We start from the raw sequence: 24,384 nt of genomic DNA, 5'->3' as shown, positions 1-24,384 counted from the left end.
ACATGCCTCGTGGTGAGCCTGTCCTGCGGCTCTGGAGTCGGTAGCAGCTGCCCGTCGGCCTGGGACTCTCCTCCTTCCCAGCCAGCATTCTTCCCCACCCGTGGTGTTCGCTTTGGGTCACTAACCCTCCTCTGTGTTTCCTCTTCACCAAAGACCACGTCTCCACACTTTCCTTCACTGTGTCCCTGGCCCAGCCGTTGAGTGGGATTTGCTGAGGACGGGCAGTGGCAGCTGGGGTGCAGAAGTTCCTAAGATGCACATCTGTTCTATTCCAGCTGTTTCCTCTAGGGCTTAATACCAAACAGGTCTCTCGGCTACTTGAAAACTTCTTGCTCAGAATGGAGTGTTCTGGCTGCTCACAGAGTTGGCCTAAAACATCCAGCGTTTGCCTCCTGTGAGTAGACACCAAGGGTTAAACTGTTCGTCTTTCTGAAAGAGGCAAAGCCTGGGATGGGGAGGGGCAGTTCGGTCGTTTAAATCATCCTCTGTCCGGATCGCTCTGAGAAAAAGCATTACCCGGTTAGGTATTTAGGTAGGAGTATTTTTAAGAGTCTCCCAGCCCTAAAAACAAAATACATCTTCTTAGAGACAGACTCCTTCCTGCGCTGACGCTGGTGTAAAAACAATGGGAATGGCAATTCCAAACACCTGCAGCCTCAGTGTCACCGCGAGGGTCATTCTTCTCGTGCCCGCCCGCTCCCTCCGCTCCGGGCTGGCGCTGCCTCTTCACTTCTGTGCTTTTGCCAAGAGGTGTCAAAACTGCTCCAAAAAAAAAAAAGCTTGATTTTGATTAATATAGAGAAAGAAGACTTTGCCTGACTGATAATAAAACTGATAAATGACATTTGAATTACTTGTAGCAGTAATTTATTACATAAAATATCTTTTATTTGACATGCGATTAGTTGCTGGAAGCATCACTCAACCTGACGAGTTTAAACACGCTCTAAAATGAACCCCAGTAAAAACCAGGGCTGTCTGCGCCGGCGTTATGAAATACACTAATCCTGGAGTGAGGGGAAATCTGACTTTAAATATTTAAATGATTAATTGGGTTTATATATTTTTTTTACCTTTCTAACCCCCTTAATTACAAGCAAACTCAGGGGAGTTTCTGAACTAGGTGAGCAATCTGCATGCTTATCGCTGAGGCATTGTCTGCGTCCTGGGAGGGATTTATGGCCTCCATTCATGTGTGTTCCTGCCGGTTTACATCTGGAGCTCAGGCAGCCCTTCCCTTCATGTTTCTTGACTTTTTAAGGACATTCTCTCCCTGAGCCCAAGTCTAGAAAATGGGATTCTCTGGGCTCAGCCCCAAATGCTCACGTCGTGGGCAAGGGTAGCTTTTCTGAGATCGCTGCAAGGAGCCTAGTGCCCCGGATTGTCACCTCTGGGCTAGCCCATCCTCCTGCTTGGTGACAGATGTCCTACTCGGTGCTTCTTTTGGTATCTCTGCTCTTTGGTGATTGTGGTTGAACTTGAGGTGTTAGTAAATGCCAGTGTCAGCAAAGAGAACATGGAGACCTACCAGAATGGTCAGTCCCTCTCAGTGTTTGTGAAGCACCTACTGTGTGCTCAGGACAGTATGGTGGGATTTGAAACATGATCTTTAAGGATCTTACAGGCTCTCTGGGAGAGAGAGGATAAACGCGTAAGAAAAGGATAATAATATAAGTCATGATTTAATGCCAAATTAATTATTCAGACAAGAAAATTCCATAAGAATACAGAAAAGAGAAGAATGAAGAAGTCAGAAGGCTTTGTGAAAGTGGGAGGAGGTAGCACCACGGGGAAGCTTGGTGTCACGTGGTGTGAGAATAAACCACTGTGTCGGGGCTCAGAAGGAAGTCGGGGAGAGCTCAGGAAAAGCCAGGCCGAATCCAGAGGAAACGTGACGTTCTGTATTCCTCGGTCTGGTTTCTTCCTCTCGGTTTGGAAGCAGGAATCAGTGTGTGTGTATGCGGTGCCTAGCACGGCCCTGAACGGAAAGTCCTGATAAATGTTTGCTTGATTGATTCGTTCCAAGCTGATTTCTCTTCTTTCCTCCAGAGAGACAAGAAGCAGGTAGCTTTGAGATAGAGGCAGGGCCAGTGTGAATTTTGTGGAATAATAATTTTTTTCCTTAGGCCTTTCAAAGACAGACCTACAGCTTCAGTTGCCTCTTAAAATAGGATGTAAGTGGGGTTGGGAAAGGTTTTGACATTTCATTAGAAATCGTGAGAGAGAAAGTGTGTTGTTTCTCTTATAGCCCATCTAGCCTTATACACTTTCCCTCTTAATTCACTGAGCGGGCACGCATTACGGTCGGCTGCTGTGTGCCCCGCACTGTGGTAGGCCCCGGGGTGGGAGGGCTAATAAGGCCTCGCTAGCCGCTCCTGTCTGATAGGAAAGGCAGGTGAGGGAATGCAGCAGCGCCTGAGCTCGGCCCAGGGGAGGCCAGTGGCACAGATGAGGTGAGGGGACAGCAGGACCTGGGGGACGACTGGTTCAGTGAGCAGACAGGATGGACAAGAGCTCCAGGCAAACCAGGTGCTGCTGAGAGCAGCTCGAGCCTGGGATGGGAGTGTCAGATGAGAGGCCCCGAGAGGGAGGCAGCAGCCAGCCGCCCCGCTGCTGGGAGACAGTCAAAGCACATGGGTTTTTTACTTTGAAACGCATCATTAATTATTTTGGAGGCAGTATTACCTATGTGACCATATTATTCTTAGGCCAGTGTTAAAATTATTGTGTCACCTGGGCAGATGCTGCAGGGGGCTAGGGAAGGCCCCTGGGAGTGTATAGACAAGGCAGTCAGATGCTTCCCCCCCCCCCCCCCGCCAGGGCCAGCCCATTACTGTTCCTCAGGGCGGGGCAGCTCCGATCGTGTCTCAGATGCCTCCACTCCGGCTAGGGTGCACTAGGGTGGCCGTCCCCCTCGGCTTGGCCAGCCCCTGCTCCCACCGCGATGCTCTGAAATGTTTATTCACTCTGAGCTCCTGGAGCTCAGGGGCTTTTTATATTTTTAATCTATGACCCGAGGCTCTGTCTCAGCAGGTGTTCCAGAAATACTTGTTGAATGGATAAATGGTGATGGAAATGCTCTTCAGAATTGAAAGGCTGTCCTGTCAAACCAGCAGCTCGGGGCAGCCCCGGGAGCCAGCGAGGCCTCCTGTGTGCTTGGTCATGCAGGCTGTGGAAGGAGGGGACAGGCCGTGAGGGAAGCGCAGTGTTTGGGGAGACACACGCGGACCAGTCCATGCCATGTTGTGTGGTGTGAGTGGTGACCAGCAGTGGAGCCCTCGAGTGCCAGCTAGGTGAGGCCGTCTGGGGGAAGCAGGACTGGAGCTGGGCTCTGAAGGCCCGTCAGCCGGGGCTGGAAGGAGAGCATCCCTGGGGGTGCAGTGAGGGCCGGGGCAGGGGTGGTGTGTGCGAGCCACTCTGCAAGTGACATTCCCGCCAGGAAATGAAGTGGGGAGCCTCCCATCTTCTCTCCCATTTCCCTCTGCCCCTTTAGCACACAAATCTCACTTTTTGCTACATAAAAGCTACCGATTTGTATATGAAAAAAAACTTCTCTGATTTTTAAGGAAATAGCTAAAACACAGCTTTTCAGGGGCCACCACCCTGTCCGCTGTGTTGGCCGTGTGTTTCACCCAGGGAGGCGCCGTGTGTGGACAGTGACACGGGCGGGTGTTACGGGAAAGAGCGGCGTGGCAGAGCCGTTCCCTGGGTTTCTTAGGCCGGGAGAGTCTTTGGTGGGTGGCAGCCAGGATTATGGCTGTGCTGACAGTGCAGCCTGTGTTCGTTTTATCAGGTTCTTCTGCAAATAACAGAAAACCCAAAATAAAAGTGGCTTAAACAAAATAGAAGGTATCTCTCTGTTATGTAAACCTCGGCAGTGCAGGCTCTGATGTCAGGCCCAGCTGCTCCCAGGCTCTGCTCCCTGACACCTGGCTGGCGGCATCCAGCTTGTGCTGTGGGTGACCGCTCAGCCCCCCTGTCCCCTCTGCTGTCCAGCCAACTAGGGGAAGGGGGGCGGAGAAAGGGCAGGCCCCTTCTGAGGACACTTCCTGGAAACGGCCCACAGCACTGCCACTTGCTCTCCATTGGCTGGAACTCAGTCACGTGGTCGCACCTGTCTGAAAGGGAGGCGGAGAAATCCAGTCCTTGGCCGGTGGGCTTGTTCCCAGCTTTCCTAGCTCACGGAGAGTTGGAGTTAGAATAAACACTAAATTTAGCATAAAAGCTGCCTCTGGGTGGAGAGGAACACCTGGAGCTTCGGTGGTTTTGGAAAGTTCTACCTGGTAAAATAGGCGGGTCTAGGATTGCTAATTTTATTATCATGCTTCATCACGTATGTAAATGTTATCTTCTTTTGTATGTATCAAATATTACAGGATGCATTTTTGAAATTTGAATTGGAATTCATAGCTCTTGCTTTTTTCCTTGGTCTCAGCTGCTGCCTGAGCAGAGAGAGAACTTAGAATCTACTCTGCTGGGATTGTTCTCAGTCACTGCTGACTTCCTGTAGCTCCCTTTTAAAAAAAATTCTGGACACACTTTTTAAAAAATCAGCTTTATTGAGGTATAATGTGCAGAAAAGAAAATGCACCGATTTCAATTCTACGATTTGAGTTTTGACAAGCGTGGACTCCCGTGGAGCCATCACCACGTTGTAAAACATTTCCAATGCCCTGAAAGGTTCCCCTGTGCCCGCTCCCAGCCCATTTCAGCCCACCCGGACTCGGGCAGCCACTGGTCTGCTTTCTGTTGCTTCTGATTAGACTTCTCTTTCCTAGAATTTGATATAAATGGAATCATACAGTATGTACTCGTTCGTGTCTGGTTTCTGTCGCTCAGCGTGATGTTTTTGAGAGTCATCCAAGTTGTGCGGATCAGAAGTTCCTTTTTATTACACGTGGTATTGCATGGTGTGGACGCACCACAGTGTGTTAATCCCTTCACCAGTCGATGGGCTTTGGACTGTTCCCAGCTTCACACTATGACGAATAAAGCTCTTGTGAATCTTCGTGTACAATTCTTTGTATGTGTTTCCCCCTCCTCAGTAAATGCCTAGGCGTGGAATTGCAGGGTCATATGTTAAGTGTAAGTTTAACTTTGTAAGAAACGGCTAAACTGTGTTCTAAAGTGGTCGTACGTACCATATTGCACTCCCTGCAGCGTGTGTGAGAGGTCTCGTTTGTTTCATAGCCTCACAGCAGCTGGTGGTGTCCGGCTTTTTCATTTGAGCAGTTGAACGTGTCGTGGTGTCTCATAGTGGCCTGAGCTTACGTCTCTGTGATGACTGATCACGTGAGCATCTTTTGTGCTTATTGTCATGGGCATGTCTTCTTTTGTGATGTGTCAGTTTCAGTCTTTTGCCCATTTTTAATTTTCTTCTAATTATTGAGCTGGAAGAGTTCTTTAAGTTTTCTGGATTCAGGTTTTTGTCAAACATGTGTATTGTTAGTATTTCCTCTCAGTCTGTGGCCTGCTTCCCCCCCAACCCCCTTAACAGTGCTTTTTGAAAAGCAAAAGATTTTAAATGTCATGACATCCATTGATCTTTTCTTTTTCTTTTGCAATGTATGGGTTTTTGTGTCCTAAGAAGCCTTTGCTTACCCAAGGTTGGAAAGATTTTCTCATAGACGTTTTATAGTGTTCACTTTTATGTTGAGATCTGTTTCTTTCTGTTATTTTTGTGTGTGGTGTAAGGTGAAACTTAAGGTTTGTTTTTTAAAAATATATATATTTTATTGATTTTTTACAGGGAGAGGGATAGAGAGCCAGAAACATCGATGAGAGAGAAACATCGATCAGCTGCCTCCTGCACACCTCCTACTGGGGATGTGCCCGCAACCAAGGTACATGCCCTTGACCTGAATCGAACCTGGGACCCTTCAGTCCGCAGGCCGACGCTCTATCCACTGAGCCAAACTGGTTAGGGCTTAAGGTTTGTTTTTCCCTTTATGGATATCCAGTTGTGCCAGCATTGAATTACTTGTCACTTGAGTAAAAATTAGTTGTTTGTATATACATGGGTCTGGGTTGGATATTTTTTAAACAAAGCTTTTGAAGTATATTTTACATATCCTAAAACTCACCCATTTCGAGTGTACAATTCAACGATTTTTAGTAACTTTACTAAGTGGCACAACCATAAATCGGTTTAGAGCACTTTTATCCCCCAAATGGGATCCATTGTGCCCTCTTATTGTTAACCTCACCTCCAGCCCTAGGCAACCACTAATCTGTCTGTCGCTATGACATTACCTTTTCTGGACATTTCAACTAAGTGGAATCGTACACTATGCAATTCCTTGAGGCCCGCTGCTTTTCAAAGCATAATATTTTTGAGTTTCATCCATGTTGTGGCATGTAGCAGTGCTTCATTCCTTTTTATTGCTGATTAGAATCCCACTGTGTGGATGCACCGCATCCCGTTCTCAGTTCACCAGTCGATGGACATGTACTGTTGGGTTGTCTCCAGTTTGGCCAACTGCTGCTGAGGACGTTTGTGTGCCGGTCTTGTTGGGTGTAAGTTTTCATTTCTCTTGAGTTGCTGGGTCATGTGGCAGTTTTATATTTCTGGGTTCCTCTGAATTTTTTTCGGTCTAATCAGCTTTTTTGAAGTAGAATTTACACACAGTAAGAGCAATTATTTTTAAGTGTACAATTTGATGAATTGTACAGGTGAGTTATAGCTTATGTAACCAACACTACAATTATAATACAGAAAATTTCCATCACCCCAAACACTTTCTCTGTGCCCGCTACATCAGTCCTCTCCCCACCTCCTAGTTCTTATCAACCAGCAATCTTCTCCCTATCACTAAAGTCCTGGCTTTTAGACAATTGCATGTAAATAGGATTATATACTATGCAGTCTTTTGTGTCTGGTTTCTTTATCATCATACATACATATATACATACAGGCCCAGGTAGTAAATATTTTAGGCTTTGTGAGCTACACATACTTCTATCACAACCTCCGTCTCCCCTGCCCACAGTCTCTTGTCTGGATACCACAATTTATTTATCCAGTGACCAGGTTCCATTTTGGGGTGTTTATGAGTCATGCTGCCATGAACATACAAGTCTTTGTGTGCAGATATGCTTTTCTTTCTCTTAGATAAATACCTAGGAGTGGAATGCTTTGATCATACCTTAGCTGAATGTTTAACTGTATAAAAAATTGTCAAACTATTTTCCAAAATGGTTGCACCATTTAACCTTTTCAGCAGCAATGTATGAGAGTTTCTGTTGCTCCACATCCTTGACAACACTTGGTATTCTCAGTTTTTAGTTTAGCCATTCTAATGTGTATGTTATAGAATCTCATTATGCTTTTAATTTGTATTTCTCTAATGACTGATGGTGTCAAGCATATTTTCATGTGCTTGTTGGCCATTCATATAACTTTTGTAAAGTGTCTCTTCCAATCTTTTGCCTATTTTTAAAATCACCTTGTTTTTTTTTAATATTAATTTTATTTTTGGTTAATCCTCACTTGATGATTTTTCCCATTGATTTTTAGAGAGAATGGCAGGAGGGGGGAGACAGAGAGAGAAACATCGATGTGAGAGAGACACATAGATTGGTTACCTCCTGCATGCACCCATACTGGGGCTAGGGATTTCCCTGCAACCGAGGTATGCACCCTTAACTGGAATCAAACCCGTAACCCTTCAGTCAGAGGTCCAATATTCCAAAACTGGCCAGGGCGTGTGTGTGTGTGTGTGTGTGTGTGTGTGTGTGTTTGTGTTTAATTAATGAATTGTAACAATTCTTTATATATTGCTAGAGACCTAGTGCACGAATTCATGCACAGGTGGGGTCCGGCCTGGGGGAGGGGCCGTGGGAGGTGGGCTGGCCAGTCCTGCCCCTGATTGGGGGTGGGGGAGACTGATCAGGGGCTGGGCCAGTGGGGAGGAAGGGCCACAGGAGATTGGCTGGCCATCCCCGCCCCCATCGAGTCATAGTGACCAGTTCTTTTGGTCATTCGGGTCACTTGACTTTTATATATATAGATAGATGGTTATAAGTCTTTTATCAAATACTAGTGGCCCAGCGCACGAAATTGCACCCAGTAGGATGCCCGCTGCTTCAGCGGGAGCCGGTGGGAGCTGCAGTGTGCCCGTGGGAGCCGGCGGGAGCTGCAGTGTGCCCGCGGGAGCCGGGGGGCGGGTTGTGGGGAGGGACCGAGAGGTGCTCCATGCATCTTCTGGTGACTGGTTGCGTACACAGCCCTGCCCACCGGCGCGCCTGCTGCGCATGCAACCTCCTGCTGATGGGTCATTACGCGTGAGGGCGTGACAACCATTTGCATATTAGCCTTTTATTATATAGGACTAGAGGCCCGATGCACAAAATTAGTGCAAGGGGCTCAGCCCTCACAGCCCCGGCTTCGTCTGGAAGGTTGTTCGGCTGTCCAGTCTAACTAGCCTATTACGCTTTTATTATTATAGACATATTTTGCAGATATTTTCTCCCAGTCTATATCTTGTCTTTTCATTTTCTGGATAGTTCCTTTTGAAAAGCAAAGTTTAAAATTTTGATTAAGTTCAATATACCAATTTTTCCCTTTTATGGTTTATGCTTTTTGTATCTTAAGATTCTTTGCCTGCCCCGAGGTTGCAAAGATCTTTTTCTGTTTCCTTACAGAAGCTTTGTAGTTCTTGCTTTTTTGTCGAGGTGTGTGATCCATGTGGAGTAATATTTGTGAATGGTGTAAGGTGAGGGTTGAGGTCCTTTTTCCCTCTGTTGGTTTCCAAATGTCTCAGCACAAACCTTGATCTCTTTGTAAAAAACCAGTTGACCATGTAAGCACGGGTCTATTTCTGGACTCTTCTGAGTTCATACAGTTTAATTAGCGTTCATATTTTTAATCTCTGAGTGAGGACATAGATATGCCTCGGTGTCCTTCCTGCCTGCAGATGACTCTGCTGATAGCACGGCAGCGCCTGGGAATTGGGAGATTGCCTTTCACAGGATGTTCGTGTGCAGAGGCCTTGGGTGTTCAGACGTGACTGCCGTGGGCCGATGCGTGCCTCTGCCCCGCCAGCCGCCCAGGTGCTTCAGCTCAGGGCAGAGCTGTCGTTGCTAGTCGCTGCGCTGGGTCGGCGTGTCTCTGACCGCTGCCAGCGTCCCCAGCTCAGCCCGCAGGACCGTGCAGCTGGTCCCCATCGCTCCGTGCACTCAGCCCGGCAGCAGCTGGAGGAGCGCTGGCCTGGCGGACGGGCCTTAGGCTGGGGCCTCCCTGTGGACGAGCGGCTTCACCAGTGAATGTGCAGGGCGGCCTGCGAGCGGAGCTGAGGGGGATCTGAGAGGCTGGCTGCACCGCCGCCAGGAGTCGTGGCTTTGCCGTGCCAGTGAGTCCCTGACGGTGGTTTCAAGCTTCTCAGCCCCACGCAGTGTTCTTACTGGTACGCGGTGGTGCTTGTTGTCACCGCCAGGCGAGCGTTTCCTGGGGCGGAGCTGGAGGAATGGGTCGTGCTGGTCTTGTGGGTGTCAGTGAGGTTAGAGCCACGGGCAGCTTCGTTCCCCTGACGGCTGCGTACACCGTGGACTCACCCGAAACCTCCGAGACTGCGGTCTCACGCTAATGGGCGGAATCCGTGGAATGCTAGGGAAGGTGTTGAGTTTCGGAGAGCCCCATACCCCTCTCCCTGCAACAGCTTGTCCCCCGACCTCGTGGCAGCCTAAGGCACAGGGCAGCCCCCAAAATGCCAGTTGTGCGGGATGAGGTTGCTGCCGCCGTGCCTGTCTGACCGTCCTTCCCGGGACACCGGTGATGTGGTGTGCTGGCGAAGCGCCGTGCCACTCAGCTGGTCGGCGGTCCTGCTTGTGGGGAAGTGCCCTGCAGAGTTTGAATGTGGGGACAGCGAAAGCGGCATTGCTCCGGGTTCTTTAAATCCAGCTGAGCCCTGTCACCGTCAGCTGTCTGTGCTCATGGGAGGAGAAGCGTGTCTTTGGAGTCACCTGGTTGGTGGTGGAGCCAGGGCCCGACCTTCCGCTCCTTGCCCCGTTGGGGGCATCTGCTCCCAGACTGGGGGCTCAGAGCTTGCACACAGCTAGTTCATGTCCCTCATGTTCACTGAGGTCTCAGCATAGGCCTCCTCCAGAACCTGCGAGGACCCCGCCCCCTCCCTGCCATCCCCACTCTCCCATCTCCCTGTCTGGCCTCTGCATCTCTGGAGTGAGCTCGTTCCATCATCGGTAGGTGTTTCCTCTACATTCGGGGAGCGTGGTGACAGAAAGGCTCTTGTAGCCCCCAAACGCTCCCAGGCGCCCTGCTCTCACTCCTTCATGGAACCTGCGCTGGGCCGGACAGCGCTGGCCGTGGGCGTGGGGAGGACTCGAGGTGGGCGTGAGGGGGTTGGGCCGGGCGGGTCACACCGCTGCCTTCTCGGCAGCCCTTTGGAAAGGCACGCAGGGGGTGAGGGTGATCTCCGACTTAGCTTTCCTCTGCTTTCATTTTGCCACAAGACAGAATTGTACCACCCATCTCCAGAACGAGTAAAATGGCATTTCAGCTTCTTGTCTTTATAGACTCTCTGAACTTTAGGAAAGATCATTCTGGTCCCTTTTCATTAATAATGAAAACCAGGGGGCAATAAAATGTTCTTAACGTGAGCATGGCAGGAACGAGGCGCCGTGCGGGGGTGACGGGTGCGGCGGCGGGGAGCCACAGGTGTGCTTGGTGCGCCAGGAGGTCAGGGCTCTGGAAGGGTGGGAGCAGCTGTAGGAAGGAGAGGTCCCGGTTCTTGGACCCTGAGCTGCGGCCTCTTTTCCACCTCGTTACCTCCGAGAGGAAGGGGGAGAGAGAGAGAGAGAGAGAGAGAGAGAGAGAGAGAGAGAGAGAGAGAGAGAGATCAATCGGTTGTCTCCCACAGGTGCCCTGAGGATGGATCAAACTCATAATGTGGGTGTGTGCCTGACCTGGAGTTGACCCTGCCACCTTTTGGTGCACGGAACCACGCTCCATCCCACGAGGCGCACTGGCCAGGGCCAGGGGCCGTTTTGAAGATGCTTCCTCGGGGGACTTGGGCTGCAGACAGATGTCTGGAACTCTCCTGAAGAGTGGAAAGGTTGCTCAGTGTCTTCACTTTTTCCTTCTAAAAATGGACTTGCCCTAGATGTGGGATTTTGCAACGAGGCAGTCCGAGCAGAGGAGGTCAGGAATGAGACCAAAGGGCAGCAGGCCTGGGGCAAAACGCCTCCGGGCTCAGTTTCACCAGCGGGTATTACTTCTCTCCGTAGCTTCTTGTTGGATGGGATGTCACTATAGGTGAGCGCCGAGTGCCGCCGCACAACCTGGAAGGGAGTGGGAAGTCCTGGCTCTGCAATCCAGACCCCAGCACCGCAGAAGGGTAGACTGCTGGATTTATATAAATATGAAAACCACCTGCCACAAAAACAAAAGCACAGTCAAAAAAAAAAAAAAAAAGATTGTTGCAACTCCTGTCATAGGCAGAGGCTCATTTCCCGGCTATATAAAAAGTTTCTGTGAATTGCCGAAACCGGTGTGGCTCAGTGGATAGAGCGTCGGTCTGCGGACTGGGGGGTCCCGGGTTCGATTCCGGTCAAGGGCATGTACATTGGTTGCGGGCACATCCCCGGTGGGGGGTGTGCAGGAGGCAGCTGGTCGATGTTTCTCTCTCATCGATGTTTCTAGCTCTCCCTTCCTCTCTGTAAAAAATCAATAAAATATATTTTTAAAAAAAGTTTCTGTGAATTGATAAAGAAATGGAGTAGAGCCCGGCCAGTGTGGCTCAGTGGTTGAGTGCTGACCTGTGAACCAGGAGGTCACGGTTCAATTCCCGTCAGGGCATATGCTTGGGTTACAGGTACTCGATCCCCGGTGGGGGACAAGCAGGAGGCAGCTGGTCAATGATTCTCTCATCATGGATGTTTCTCTCTCTCTCTCTCTCCTTCTCTGAAATCAATAAAAAGAAATAAATAAAAAGAAATGGAGTAGAAAAGCATGGAACGTGTAGAGTACACTGACAGGGAAATACCGATGAAAGGACACTGTCCTCGGTCCCAACAGGATAATGCAGATGAAAGCGGAAGTACTGCTCTCCCGCTCCTAGACTGGCCGAAATCTCCAAGCGTGCTGAGCCTGCTGTCAAGTAGCCGTGAGGGAGCAGGCGCGTGGATGGGGCTGGGTGTCCCTCAGAGTTGCAGGTGCATGTACCTCTGCCCCAGCCTCCCGGATGTCCACGGCTACAGATGTGCTTGTACACGCATGCGTGGTGAGGTGTGAACACGGTTGCTGGTGGTAGGCAGCATCGCGGGAAGTGGTGAAGGACTGGAAGCGCCTAAGCGTCCATCGGAAGGGAACTGATTAAATGGAATATTGAGCGGCCATAGAAAAGAAAGAAGGATGAGAAATAGGGGAAGGAGAGAAGGAAAATAAAACATTCCTGTGTTGCCTTATATGTGCATAGAAATTCTCCGGCCGGATAAACGGCATGATCAGCAGCGGCCATTGGTGGGGGAGCCTATTGCGTAGACTGTCCGCTGCCTCACGCTTAGACCATGTGTGTGCTGCCTGTTTGAAAACTAAAACCAAAGAGGGACGTTCAGCTGCGGGGAGGCCGCTGTTGATTACATTTTGTGCAGGAGACTCCGGGGCTGGGCCACACTGCAGTCCAGAGGCCAGGCGGGCGGAGGGGGGAAGGGTGTGGTGGTCACAGAGAGACTCAGGGAGGAGGGAGCATCTCCCTCGCCCCCTGGGGCGTCTTTGCCACTTGGACCCCCCCAGACGGCTGCATGTCAGCAGCCCCTTCTCCCCGTGGGCCCGCATCCTTTCCCACTCTCCCCCCAGCCCGCCCTCCGCTGCTCCCAGGCTTACTGGTCCCTCCGTTCTTGGGCTCTCTCCGCCAGGATAGCCCTCCCCCCATGGTCAGGCCCAGATGCTCCCGTCCGCACTGGCCACCTTTTGTCCTTTGACCGTAGGTCAGCTACCTTTGCAGTTGCTCGTGCCCTGCCCGGACCCCGTTTTCCCCTGGGACCCGGAGGTCTCAGCATAGGCCTCCTCCAGAACCTGCGAGGACCCCGACCCCTGCCTGCCATCCCCACTCCCCCATCTCCCTGTCTGCCTCTGCATCTCTGGAGTGAGCTCGTTCCATCATCTGTAGGTGTTTCCTCTTCGCCGGATCAGCAGGAGAGCAGGGCAAGACTGGCAGAGACCTCGTCACCACTGCCGCGGCCCGCGCCTCCACACTGTCGGGCACACAGTCCACCCCGCCCCCCTCGCTTCTGAGTGCTCTTAGCTGAGCCCTGTCTGTAGCGGGGCGTGTGGACGTGCATTTATGCACATCTAGGTGTGTTTATGGCAGCCTCGCGGGATCCTTCCTGCCTTGCGAGTGGACACCATGCCCTCGGTCTTCCGCTCGCCTCTGCACCTGACTCCCCGCCAGGACGTAGCTCACTGTGGGCACCACGCAGCAGGTGCACCCTGAGGCAGGTGGTTCTGAGGGCCTGGGAGGAGGAGGGAGCCGCAGCCGGCCCGTGGCCCTGACATCACACTGTCTCGCGCAGGGGAGTTGCCGGTCCTTTGAGATGAGGACACTGAGCACTTGGCTCTCCCCGGACCCGGGGAAGGACGCATGTACCCCTTCTGACACGCCTTCTCTCCCAACCGTAGGCCCTGTGGGCTCCCGATGGAGAGATTACAGTGCCTTGGCTGTCATCATGGCGGGCATCGCATTCGGCTTTCACCAGCTCTACAAGGTAGGTCCTCCCTCCCAGGGCCCCTTGGCATTCAGCCCGTTCTGCCCGCTCCCGAGCTTCACCTGCGTAGAGCGCTCAGCCTGGCTGCCGTGGCAGGAGCGGGGCTGTGGCCAGAGGCAGCATGTCCCAGCCAACACTCTCTGGAGGTTCAAGTCCACGTCCTGCCCTGGCATCTCTCCCGGGTGACTGTGCTTAGAACCGCCCGGCGTGTGCGAGCAGCCCTCCGTTTGAAAGGCAGTGACAGGAGGTTGAGAGCTGGACCGTGGAGCCAGCTGCCTGTGCTGCGTCCCGGCTCTGCCATGTGGTAGTTGTGTGACCGCAGGCTCAGTGGTCTCATCTGTAAAATGGGGACATAGAACCTACCGCATGAGGCGGTTGTGAAGCCCCAAGGTGCTGCCTGGGGAGTGCTGTGGCCTGGCGCGTAGGAAGTGCTTTCCGTGCCATTTGTTCTACCTTGCTGTTTAAAACCAGCTTTGAGCATCTCAGCATATCATATTATGGGATCTACCTTTTGTCTCCTATAAATTGTGTTGGTTTCTATGTAAATCTAGGGTTTCTCAGACTCCATAGTTAGCCCTCAGGGTCCAGAGGTCATTGCTAAAGCAGAGCTGCCGAAGTGAGGGAGCATTCCCGCCTTGATAGCAGGCGCCAGGCACTAACTGATGGGAAGCACAGTCTCTTCTAGAAGATGCAGAGCCGGGTGGGCCCCCGGAGACAGAGGGTAAACCACGGTGGAGGACTTGCTCCCTCCTGGTCCTGGAGAGAAGATCCTTTCAAGGCCACCTGCTCCCCCCACCACGTAGCTTTAGCATGAGCCATGCTTCAGCATTGCACTCTGGGATTCTTCCTTTTTGATTTAGTAGCTAATGACAGAGTTGTAGCAGAATACTTTCTTTTTCCGGTGTAACATCTGTTCTTGGAGTTGGAAATTTCCATGTCAGAAAGGTGGAAGCAAACTGTTCTGTGTCCTGGGATAGTGGTGTGACACCCTCCCTCTGCCGCACTGACCCGATGCCTCCCCTCCCCTGCGCGGGAAGCTGCTTTCCCATCACTGCGCGCAGGCACCGGGAAGGACAGAGCCTCCCTGGACGTCCAGGCTGCGCTCAGCGCCGACCGCCGGGCGGCCCCGGGCGGCTGGGACCTGGGCCCGGGCAGCAGGGTCAGTTCTCTGCATAAAAAAGGAAAGAAAATCAGTCACAGTGGTGACAGGAGAATTTCTAAAACACCTGCTAACAGTTTCTTTAAATTAAACAAGGAGACGTTTATAAATACCGGAAGGTTTAGGCTGGGGTAGTTATGTGTGCCTTCCCCTGGCATTTTTGATCTCAGAAATGGAACTTGTAGTTTGTTACACGTATGAGAACTTCTTGGCTTTTGTATTAGGAAGTCTTCACCCTGGAGCTGCGGCTACACGGGCGAGTTTCGCTCGGTGGCAGGCAGTAACTCCCGTGGCTGAAAGCACTTTGCAGAAGAGTGCTGTGCGTGAGCTCAATAACCTCTCCACTCGGGAGCCGCCCTCGGAGCGCGTCCCCGCCGCCCACCCGGGAGAGGCTCCTGCCTCCCAGCCAGACCCTGAATGGGCAAGTTGCTGTCTGTTGTCCAATCGGGGGCCCAAGTGGACTGAGAACCAACGTTCTCCTTGGTCCCGCCAGCCAGTGCCCACACCCGCCAGCCCGCACCCACCAGCGGCTAACCCGGCGGCCTCAGCCCTGCACTGGGAGGGCGCCAGGTCCTGAGCTCTTGGACTTCAGAGCACGTGTCCTTTCGTCAGCTCTCCCAAGCGGCACCGCTGCCCACCTGCCTTCTTCCTGAACGTTCCACGACCTCGTCCTCCCCAGTCTGTTTTCCCCATTCGGGGGCCCCTGCTTGGTTGCCCTTTTTCCCGGGGCCACTTTCTTCAGATTTTGCCCTTCCTCTCCCTTCTGCCCCCGGTCTCAGTTCTGGGGGAATCTGATGCATCTGACTCGGAGCTGAAGGAAGTGTGTTCTGAGGATTCAAGGCTCAGTTTAGAGAAAGACCAAGGTGACCCCTCCCGACGGCTGCGGAACATCCATGTCTCATCCCTGGTAAAGGAACCAAGGCCCCAGACACCTGCTGTGGTTCTCATCTAGTTTCTCAAGTAACTTCTTACTTACTTTCACTCGTTAGTTTCTGAATGGACAATTCACTCACGTGGTTCAGACTGTTAGAGGTTCAGAAAAGTGTGAAAAGTTTCCCCCCCACTCCTCCTGGAGGTCACATGTTATATTTTTATCTTACAACTTTTACAGTACCGTTTACATATTTTTGTTACAGAGAGAGTTTATATAACACCATTAAGAAACTAAATAAAAGAACCAAAAAAGTGTTTCATAAGAATAAATCAAGTTGGTTTACTGGTCCCTGGTCCCTGGTCCTTGGCCTTATTCAGACAGGATTTTTACCTGGTTGGGATCAGTCTCGTAGCGTTTGGATACCTCGTTCATTGATGGTGTTTGCTTAGCGTTTCCAAAACCTGGGTGTGACGGCAAGCAGGCTGGTCTGCAGAATGAGAGATTGTTGGACAATAACCCAAATACGCACCCCTCCTGCCCACCCTGCCTCTTGTAGAAATACCTGCTCCCCCTCATCATGGGCGGCCGCGAGGACAGGAAGCAACTGGAGAGGATGGAGGCGAGTCTCTCGGAGCTGAGTGGCAGCGTGGCACAGACAGGTAAAGATTAATGACTCCATCAAGTCACCCCTCAGAGCTCCCCGAACAGTCCCTTCTCTGCCCCTCCCTCGCCTCCGTCTCCACTTTATGTGGTGACTTCATTTATCTGCTCTGAGAATCTGTTCACATTTGCAAATGAAGCCGCCGTCATTTCGGTTTAATTTGAAATTGCTTGTTTACTGTCGGCGCGGCCTCAATTAATTATGTTTTTACAGAAAGGCTCCCAACCTCAGAATATTAATAAGGGGAATAAAATGACAGCCTTTCTAAGGGCTGTAAAGTTCATTTTTAATTTCTGCTTCTATGAGGTTTTCAGGGGGGTTTTCAGCGATTTTCCCCCTTCCCTCTAAGAATCCGACGCAGGGTCAAGAGAGGCTGTAATTACTGCGGCTCCCGGGACCCCAGCCACCTCCTCTGTCATCGACTCCACGGGGCTCGCGTTCCTCACCCGGTGCCCCGATGATGGTCCAGATTAGCTGGGACCTGTCGCACCAGAGGTGGCTTTTCTCCTTGATAAACTTGTTTACTAGGTGGAGGCTCTGAATCTAAAAACTCAGGCAGGCGAGAGAGCTGCCGTCCCAGGCAGGCCTCGGAAATCCTGCAGCGGCATGGCCCCAGGCCCCGACGAGGCCCCAGGACTGGGAGCTCCGCACCTCAGGGTTGGGTGGGGAGGGCGAAGGAGCAGCAGGGCACGGGGATTGGCAGTTTCCAACTGTCCTGGAGGGTGTGGGACCTGAGGCCGTCTCCGGGACTGGAGACTGCAGGGGTGCAGCAAGGACACGTCGGGGCCGGGGTGTGGACGTTATCGAAGCCGAGAGCCGGGCAGATGAGCAGCAGGTGTGGTCAGAGGGGAGAGGGTTTGGATGGATATGTGTTGACCACGGACAACGACACGGTGGGCAGATGAAGTAGAGAGACTGCAGGTAGATGCAGTGCAGGTGGGTTGCCCAGAGTGCAGGGACATGACTGGCTGGGTGTCTGCAGGTCATTTAGATGCTGCAGCTTTAGGGGTGTGAACGTGTTAAGGAGGAGAGTCTGTGTATGTCATTTAACAGAGATGCCACTGCTCTTCTCTCCCAGTGACTCAGCTACAGGTGACCTTAGCCTCTGTCCAGGAGCTGCTCATTCAACAGCAGCAGAAGGTCCAGGAGCTCGCCCACGAACTGGCCACAGCCAAGGTACTGGTCCCTGACCCTGGTCCCCCAGGTGTGCCCTGACCGGCTCTTCACTCGAGTCCTTTCTGCCGGCTCGCCGCATTCTGTGGGGCCTGACTTGGTCTTTTCTCACACTGACTGCACGACGGGCCCACACTGCCCTTTAGAGGACAAGGCGTTCCGTGATGGCGGCTGTCCTTCCTGTCGCCCTGGCACCTCCCCGGGAGGGAGGAGGAGCAGCTCTCTGCCCGGGCCTCCCGTGGGCGCAGTGCCCCGCCTCCGAGGCCGATGGTGTAGACACAGAACAGTCTCCACTTGCATGTTAGGTCACAGATCACAGTTGCCAAGACGCACTGGGCTAAACTCCGCGGTGATGCCCAGGTTCTCGAAGCCCAGGTCTCGGGGTAAGGCAACCTCAAAGGGAGGTAGCGCCAACTGGAATGGACTGGGGCAGTTTCCACGTCGCACTCCGAATCTGAAGCTGTCTTAGCAATATCAGACCTGGGGTCAGACTGCCTGGGTTAAAATCCTCCCTGCCACATGCTAGCTGTGCCACCACAGGCAAGTCACTTAACCTCTCTGGGTCAGGCTTAGAACAGGGCTGGCTGCAGCCAGCTCCAGGGTGTCAGGCTTCTGGCCTGGGGTCTGTGGGCGTGTGACAAGGTCATCCCCGAGGCACTGGGCCCAGGAGACAGTGGCCCAGTGACTGCTTTCTGGCTGCTCCCACCCACCCCCGGTGCCGGAAGGATCCCACTCTGAGGGGCTCTCCCAGGGTCCCCCCCAATGCACTAGGTGTAAGCCAGCACTCAGTCTCCCGCATTTGTAAAAGCCCAGCAAAATGGGCCTCTTTCCATTTCCCATAGAGTCTGGGTGCCTCCTGTGAAGAGGGTCCCCGAGATTCCCCTCCTTAGATACCCCCACGTAGAGGGGCTGCCTGTACTTCCTCCTCAGGTGGCGCCGTTGCCGGGTGGCCACCTCCAGCCACCGTGTGCGCCCCGGGGGCAGGTGGCCCATAAAGCACCCAGAAGGCCGGTTACGACCCTGCCCCGCGATCCTCTATCATCTTCGGGAGCGGTGGCCTGCCCGTGGCCAGAAGCCATTCCGGAAATTGGAAAACTGTTTTCAGACCTTAACCATTGAGATTAAGACCACATGTTGCATTTTAAGAGGGGGGAGGCCAGGATGGTGCTTAGTGGTTGAGAGCCTGAGTTTTTTGTGCTTGTTTGTCTGACGGCCCCCCACGTGCCCCCGGCCCCTCTCATCCATTCTCTCCTGGACGGAAGCGGGGCTCCCTGGTTTGGTACCTAAACCATATGTGTGAAGACTGGTTACCCCATAAACCAAGGACTCGGAGCTGTGTTTTCTCAGCTGTAATATAAGTTTTTATATCTGGCTTCCAAGCTCCTACTGCAGCACTGTAAAAAATTAAAAAGAAGAGCATTAAGTAATTAAAAAACCAACATAAAACTGAAGGCTGGGACTTTTCTACAACTGTTTTTAAAGAGACTGGCTAAAAAGCCCCAGATGTCAGGTTTTATTTCTAAATCCTGGCATCTGGCACCACATGCGTTTGGAAATCTGAGTCCTTTGCAGGCCGGTGAGTGGAAATTGCTCCCTTGTTAATGGGCTGCTATAGTTTCAAGGCTTCAGAGAAGCCAGAACAGTGGCTCCGGGTCTGTGCTGTCTGGTGGTCTGGAGTGGGGCCCCCAGGGAGCGGGTGTGGGGAGGTGGGCGTTTGCATGCGCTTGCTCTCAGACGGCCGGCTTTTCCTCCCCAGCCCTGTGGCCTGCTGAGCCTTCTCCCTGCAAAGGTGTGCTGGGCGGCGAGCCCTGCCCCACGCCAGAGGCCCAGGCCCCCTCCCTCTGCCAGCCTGGGGCCCCCACGTCCTCCTGACCTCACGCTGGGGTTTTCTGTGTCAGGCCAGGGAGGCGTTGTCAAGGAAGCAGGGGCCTCGCACGAGTCATCGGTGCACTTGCAGCCACCTCGGTGGCCTCTAGCTCGGTGATGCCGGCCCACACACCTGAGGCCCCCCCTCCTGGAACGGGCCCATAAACACTTCACAGGCAGCTTGGCCACTGGCAGCGCCTTTGGGGGGACCGTGATTTCCTCCTCTCCATCCCTCCCAGCCAGATTTGCCGGGAAGGCGGGCCTCTGAAGTTTATGTGGAAACAGCATCCGAGGGAAAGGTGTGTGGGGAAGGATGGTGTTTGTCAGAGGTCATTGTGGCTGTTCCCTCCCTCGGGGAAGGAAGCGACATGCAGTCCTAGGACAGCTTCTTTCTCCTTGCTCAGCCTTCAGTCACCCCCAACAGCGGCTGTGGACGGGTGGCCTGGTCGTGCTGACAGCGAGGTGCAGTGCAGGGTCTGGCCTTCCGAGCCCGGGCCGCAGGGCTCCGAGCAGCGCGGGGAAGTGTACCCTGGGTGCCGCCTGTCTGCTGGGCCGGCGCCCAGGACAGGTGCCCGATGCCATCGATCGCTGCCCTGACCCTCCGAGACGGCTCCGGGTACCAGTCTCTGGTTCCTGCGGGGGCAGGTGGCAGCCTGTCTCCGCCCCCGTTCTCTCCTGTGTGTGCTGTGCTTGTCTGCAGGGAGGGGCACTTAGGTGGAGGGCGTAGTTGGTGTAGTGGTGGGTATTTATTTTATGAGTTTTGTTTTAATGGAACATTTCAAACACAATGGAGGCACCGCACAGCAACCCACAGGCCCCCGCCCAGCGCAGCTGCCTCTTCAGCCGGTCCTGCCTCAGCACTGCCCGCACCCCCACCCCAGACAGCTTCTCAAACCACAGTGCAAACACTTCGGTTCGTGTCCCTAAATGACAGGCTCTCTTGTCATTGTGTCGTTCTATTTTATATAACCATTTCTACACCTGAAGACATGTCACGATTCCTTAGTATTGCCATTAAACAGAGACACCCAGGCAGGCAGAGCCCTGAACGGGCAGCGGCAGAACCTTCCGAGGCTGGAGCCCCGGGTATGCCCGGGGTCTCCCAGGCCCAGCCCCGCCCACCGCCCCAGCCACCTAGCTCCACAGGCAGGAGTGGGGGGGCGCCACTCTGATCCTTGTTCCCCCGTGTTTTGACCTTCAGGCCACCACCTCCACCAACTGGATCCTGGAGTCCCAGAATATCAATGAACTCAAGTCGGAAATTAACTCCTTGAAAGGGCTTCTTCTGAATCGGTAGGAGCGAGAAGGCGCGGCCTGTGCTCTGCGCTCAGCCTGGGCCTGGGGAGGGGGCTCCGCTGGACTAGCTGCTAGGAAGGGGTGCGTCGCCCCGGGGGCCCTGACTGAGCTGTGTGGCTCAGGCAGGGAGTTGGGATCTTGGGAGCCTCACCTTTCCGTCCCCAGTGGCCCCTCCACCCTCTCCTGACAGTCCGCAGTGCCCACATGTTCCTCGGCCCTGTCAGACCCGGTCAGGGAAAGCAGGGCCTCGGGCAGAGGAGAGCGTCCATCCCTCGGACAGGCCGCCTCCTCTACCCCGAGTCCAGCTGGTCCCGAGAAGGTCCCCACAGCAGGTCGGATCCTTAGTCGGAAGGGCCCTACGGTTCCAGGCAGGGCAGACGCACGCCTGCCTCCCCACCCCCAGCTGTGGTCCCCCCTGCTGTCCCTCCGCAGTGATGGCACCTCCTGAGCCCCACCAGAGGAATGCTTAGATAGGAAGGGAGAAAAACATGCATGTGAGAGAGAAACATCCATCGGTTGCTTTCCGTACATGGCCCGACTGGGGATTGAACCTGCAACCCAGGTGTGTGTCTTGATGGACTCAAACCGACAACTGTTGGTGCACAGGGCAGCGCTCAGCCAACTGAGCCACTCTGGCTGGTCAGGGACTATCTGCTTTTTTTTTTTTTTCCCCATATGTTTTTATTGATTTTAGAGAGAGAAGGGGACAGGGAGAGAGAGAAACATCGATAAGAGAGAAATGTCATTGATCAGCTTCCTCCTGCATGTTCCCTGCTGGGGATTGAGTCGCAATTGGGGCATGTGCCCTGACTGGAACCAGTGACCTCCTGGTGCATGGGTCGATGCTGAGCCACACCGGCCAGGGCAGGGACGTCTGGTTTTAAAAGTGAAAGGCCTGTGCCCTGGGACCCAGGTTGGTTGGCCACCTGACCTGCCGGCTCACATTCCTCTGCAGGCTCGGGGTTTAGTGGGGCCGTGTGAGGCGGTATGAAGGCACCCCCAACCGGAGGACCCCGCTCTCCAAGCCGCCTCCTTCCAGGCCTTCTCTGAAGAAAAGAACTTGGCCTTGAGAGAGGGGTGACTGGCTGAGCTTGGGAGCTGTCATTAGGGAAACCTGTGTGTCTCCGAACCTGGGAGACAGGAGCCCTCAAGGCCGGGGACAGAGCAGGTGTTGGCTAATGTTGGAGCCAAGAAAGCTGCAGATCGAATTTCTCCTTCGCGTCCACGACGCTGATGACCGCTCTGGCCTTGGCGTGTGCTCTCCCCACGGGGCCCGGGGAGGAAGAGCTGTCCTGCCCGGTGCTGGGTGCTGGGTGCTGGGCAGCCAGGAGGCTCAGGCACAGGCGGCTGCCTGTCCTAGAGCCCGATTCCCAAGCCGCTGCCAAGAGGACCTGACCTCCCAGGTCCCTCCCAGACTTGGCTTTGGTCTGGGCTGGCTGCTGGCGGGGCGCCCAGGGCGGGGAACGGGGGGAGTGATTTCCCTGTCCACCGTGGAGCTCAGAGGTTTTCTAAGAAAGTGCCTCAGGGCCTCCCTTCTGCTTCTGATGTGTCGGACCCGGAGTAGTGCGCCTGCCACCCCCCACTCCCATGCAGAGCCGTAGACACGGTAGAGTCCGAGGCCCAGGTGTTTGGGGATCTCCCCCCCCCCCCCGCCCCCGCCACCTTCTCCCTCTCCTGGGTCTGGAGGCGGGGATGATGTCAGGACCAGGAGGGAACAGGCTCCAGGGCTTGGCAGGCCCCTGAGGGGGGGCGCTGCCAGCTGTGAGGAGGGCCCAGGAGGCCCCCCTAGTGGGCAGGGCGCTCTGTGGGCAGCCCAGGCGTCTCTGGCTCCCGTCTTCGCTGCTCCAGCCTCCAGAGGCCTTGGATCCGAGCGGAGGGAGTGGGAGGGAGGGAGGTGGCTGACCGGCTCGTTTCTGTCCCCTGCTCAGTGTCACTGTGGCTGCGCCTGGGGATCAGGGCGGAGGGCGTGGCTGTGCTGCGGGTGGGAGCCCCAGGATGTGGTCATGACGCCGCCCTCTCCTCCCTCTACCGCCAGGAGGCAGTTCCCACCCTCCCCGTCAGCCCCGAAGATCCCCTCCTGGCAGATCCCGGTCAAGTCCACGTCGCCCTCCAGCCCGGCCGCCGTGAACCACCACAGCAGCAGCGACATCTCGCCCGTCAGCAACGAGTCCACGTCGTCCTCGCCCGTGAAGGAGGGCCACAGCCCCGAGGGCTCCACGGCCACCTACCACCTGCTGGGCGCCCAGGAGGAGGGCGAGGGGGTGGTGGACGTCAAGGGCCAGGTGAGGATGGAGGTGCAGGGCGAGGAGGAGAAGAGGGAGGACGAGGAAGACGAGGAGGACGAGGACGTGAGCCACGTGGACGAGGAGGACTGCCTGGAGGTGCAGAGGGAGGACCGCCGGGGCGGGGACGGGCAGATCAACGAGCAGGTGGAGCGGCGGCCGGAGGGCGCCAGCAACGAGAGCGAGCGGGACTAGGCCGTGGCGTCCCTCACGAGGGGGCCGGGCCTGGCCCCTCCGGGGGCTCGGGAGGCGCTTTGAGCAGGTGGGGGCACAGGCCGGGGCCGCGTGAGGCCGCACACTGGCCCCTGTGCGCACGGCCCTGCGCGGGCTGCACCTGTCCACCCGGCCTCGCCTGCGCTTCCTCAGCTCCGCCCACCGACGGCCACGACCTGTTCTCCTGTCAGGCGAGGGCCCCCGCCCGGTCTCCTGGACCCGTGGCTTGTCCAGGCTGTGTCTGCTGAGCATCTTAGCTGACCTAACACCGTGCATGACAAGAGGTAGCTCCTACCTGACTGCTGGCCCTCAGGGGGCAGCAGCGTGACCCGTTGTCTGCTGTCCGCCCCCTCCCCGCCCTGGCTCCTCCCTTCGTTTCATGCTGGGGGGGCAGGGGCTCTGTCCCCAGGGCTCCTTTCCTCTGGCCAGGGCCTTCCAGGCCGCCTGTCCCAGCCCCACCGTGCCCTGTCCTCCCAAACCAGTGAAATCACACCGCACTTGTGACTGTCCCTGCTTCGTGGCGAGGTGTGGCTGCCGCTCTCGTAGGAGCCAGGCGTCAGGGCCTTCCTGTCCGCCCTTCGGTCCAGAAACACGTTCATTTGTGCGATCAGGTATAGGTTGAGAATATGAGATGCGACTGTACATAATTGTAATAAATGAGTTGCCACTATTTAATTCCTGCCTGCGGCTCCCTGTCTGCTCCCCGTGCCCAGTGCCTGGGGGGTCTCGGCTGAGGCTGGGCCAGGTGAGCCCCGGGAGGACCCATAGGGGATGGGGGTACGTAGGGGGCCGAGCCCGGAGCCTGGAGGGGTTCATCCTCGGCCGTCTGTTGAGGGCGACACTGCTCAGGAGGAGAGACTCCGCTGCTGTATATAGACCTGCTGTGAGGGTGAGGAGCTTCCTTCCTTAAATGGATGCATGTGCTCCCAGGAGCGTGCCTCGCTCTTCCTCCCCCGGCTCCTCTCCCTCTCGCCCCCACCCCCCCCCCCCCCCCCCCCGCCCCGGCTCCCTGTACCCTTCACGCAGCGTTCCCCGAACCCAGGGAAACGACACCAGCTCCTTCCAAGGAGTGCTCTGCGCCCTGCAGCCGGGGCTGGGCCGGGAGCCTGTGCAGACACCGGCTTTGGAGGCTGCAGGGACC

At 54.7% G+C, this 24,384-nt stretch overlaps 1 protein-coding gene across 1 annotated transcript in view; it reads left to right on the top strand.

The window, feature by feature from the left end:
* Positions 1 to 23,918, top strand: part of PEX14 (peroxisomal biogenesis factor 14) — a 131,139-nt gene extending 107,221 nt beyond the window's left edge. Inside the window, exons 5-9 of the mRNA XM_079777453.1 lie at positions 13,634 to 13,719; positions 16,309 to 16,411; positions 17,492 to 17,589; positions 20,654 to 20,745; positions 22,784 to 23,918. Coding sequence (XP_079633579.1) covers positions 13,634 to 13,719; positions 16,309 to 16,411; positions 17,492 to 17,589; positions 20,654 to 20,745; positions 22,784 to 23,225 — 821 coding nt within the window. The 3' untranslated portion in view covers positions 23,226 to 23,918. The remainder of the gene's footprint in view (positions 1 to 13,633; positions 13,720 to 16,308; positions 16,412 to 17,491; positions 17,590 to 20,653; positions 20,746 to 22,783) is intronic.
* Positions 23,919 to 24,384: the final 466 nt, after the last annotated feature.

The sequence above is a fragment of the Cnephaeus nilssonii genome (genome assembly GCF_951640355.1).
Source record: "Cnephaeus nilssonii genome assembly, chromosome: 7".
Lineage (NCBI taxonomy): Eukaryota > Metazoa > Chordata > Mammalia > Chiroptera > Vespertilionidae > Cnephaeus > Cnephaeus nilssonii.
This window is presented reverse-complemented; position numbering and strand designations above follow the sequence as displayed.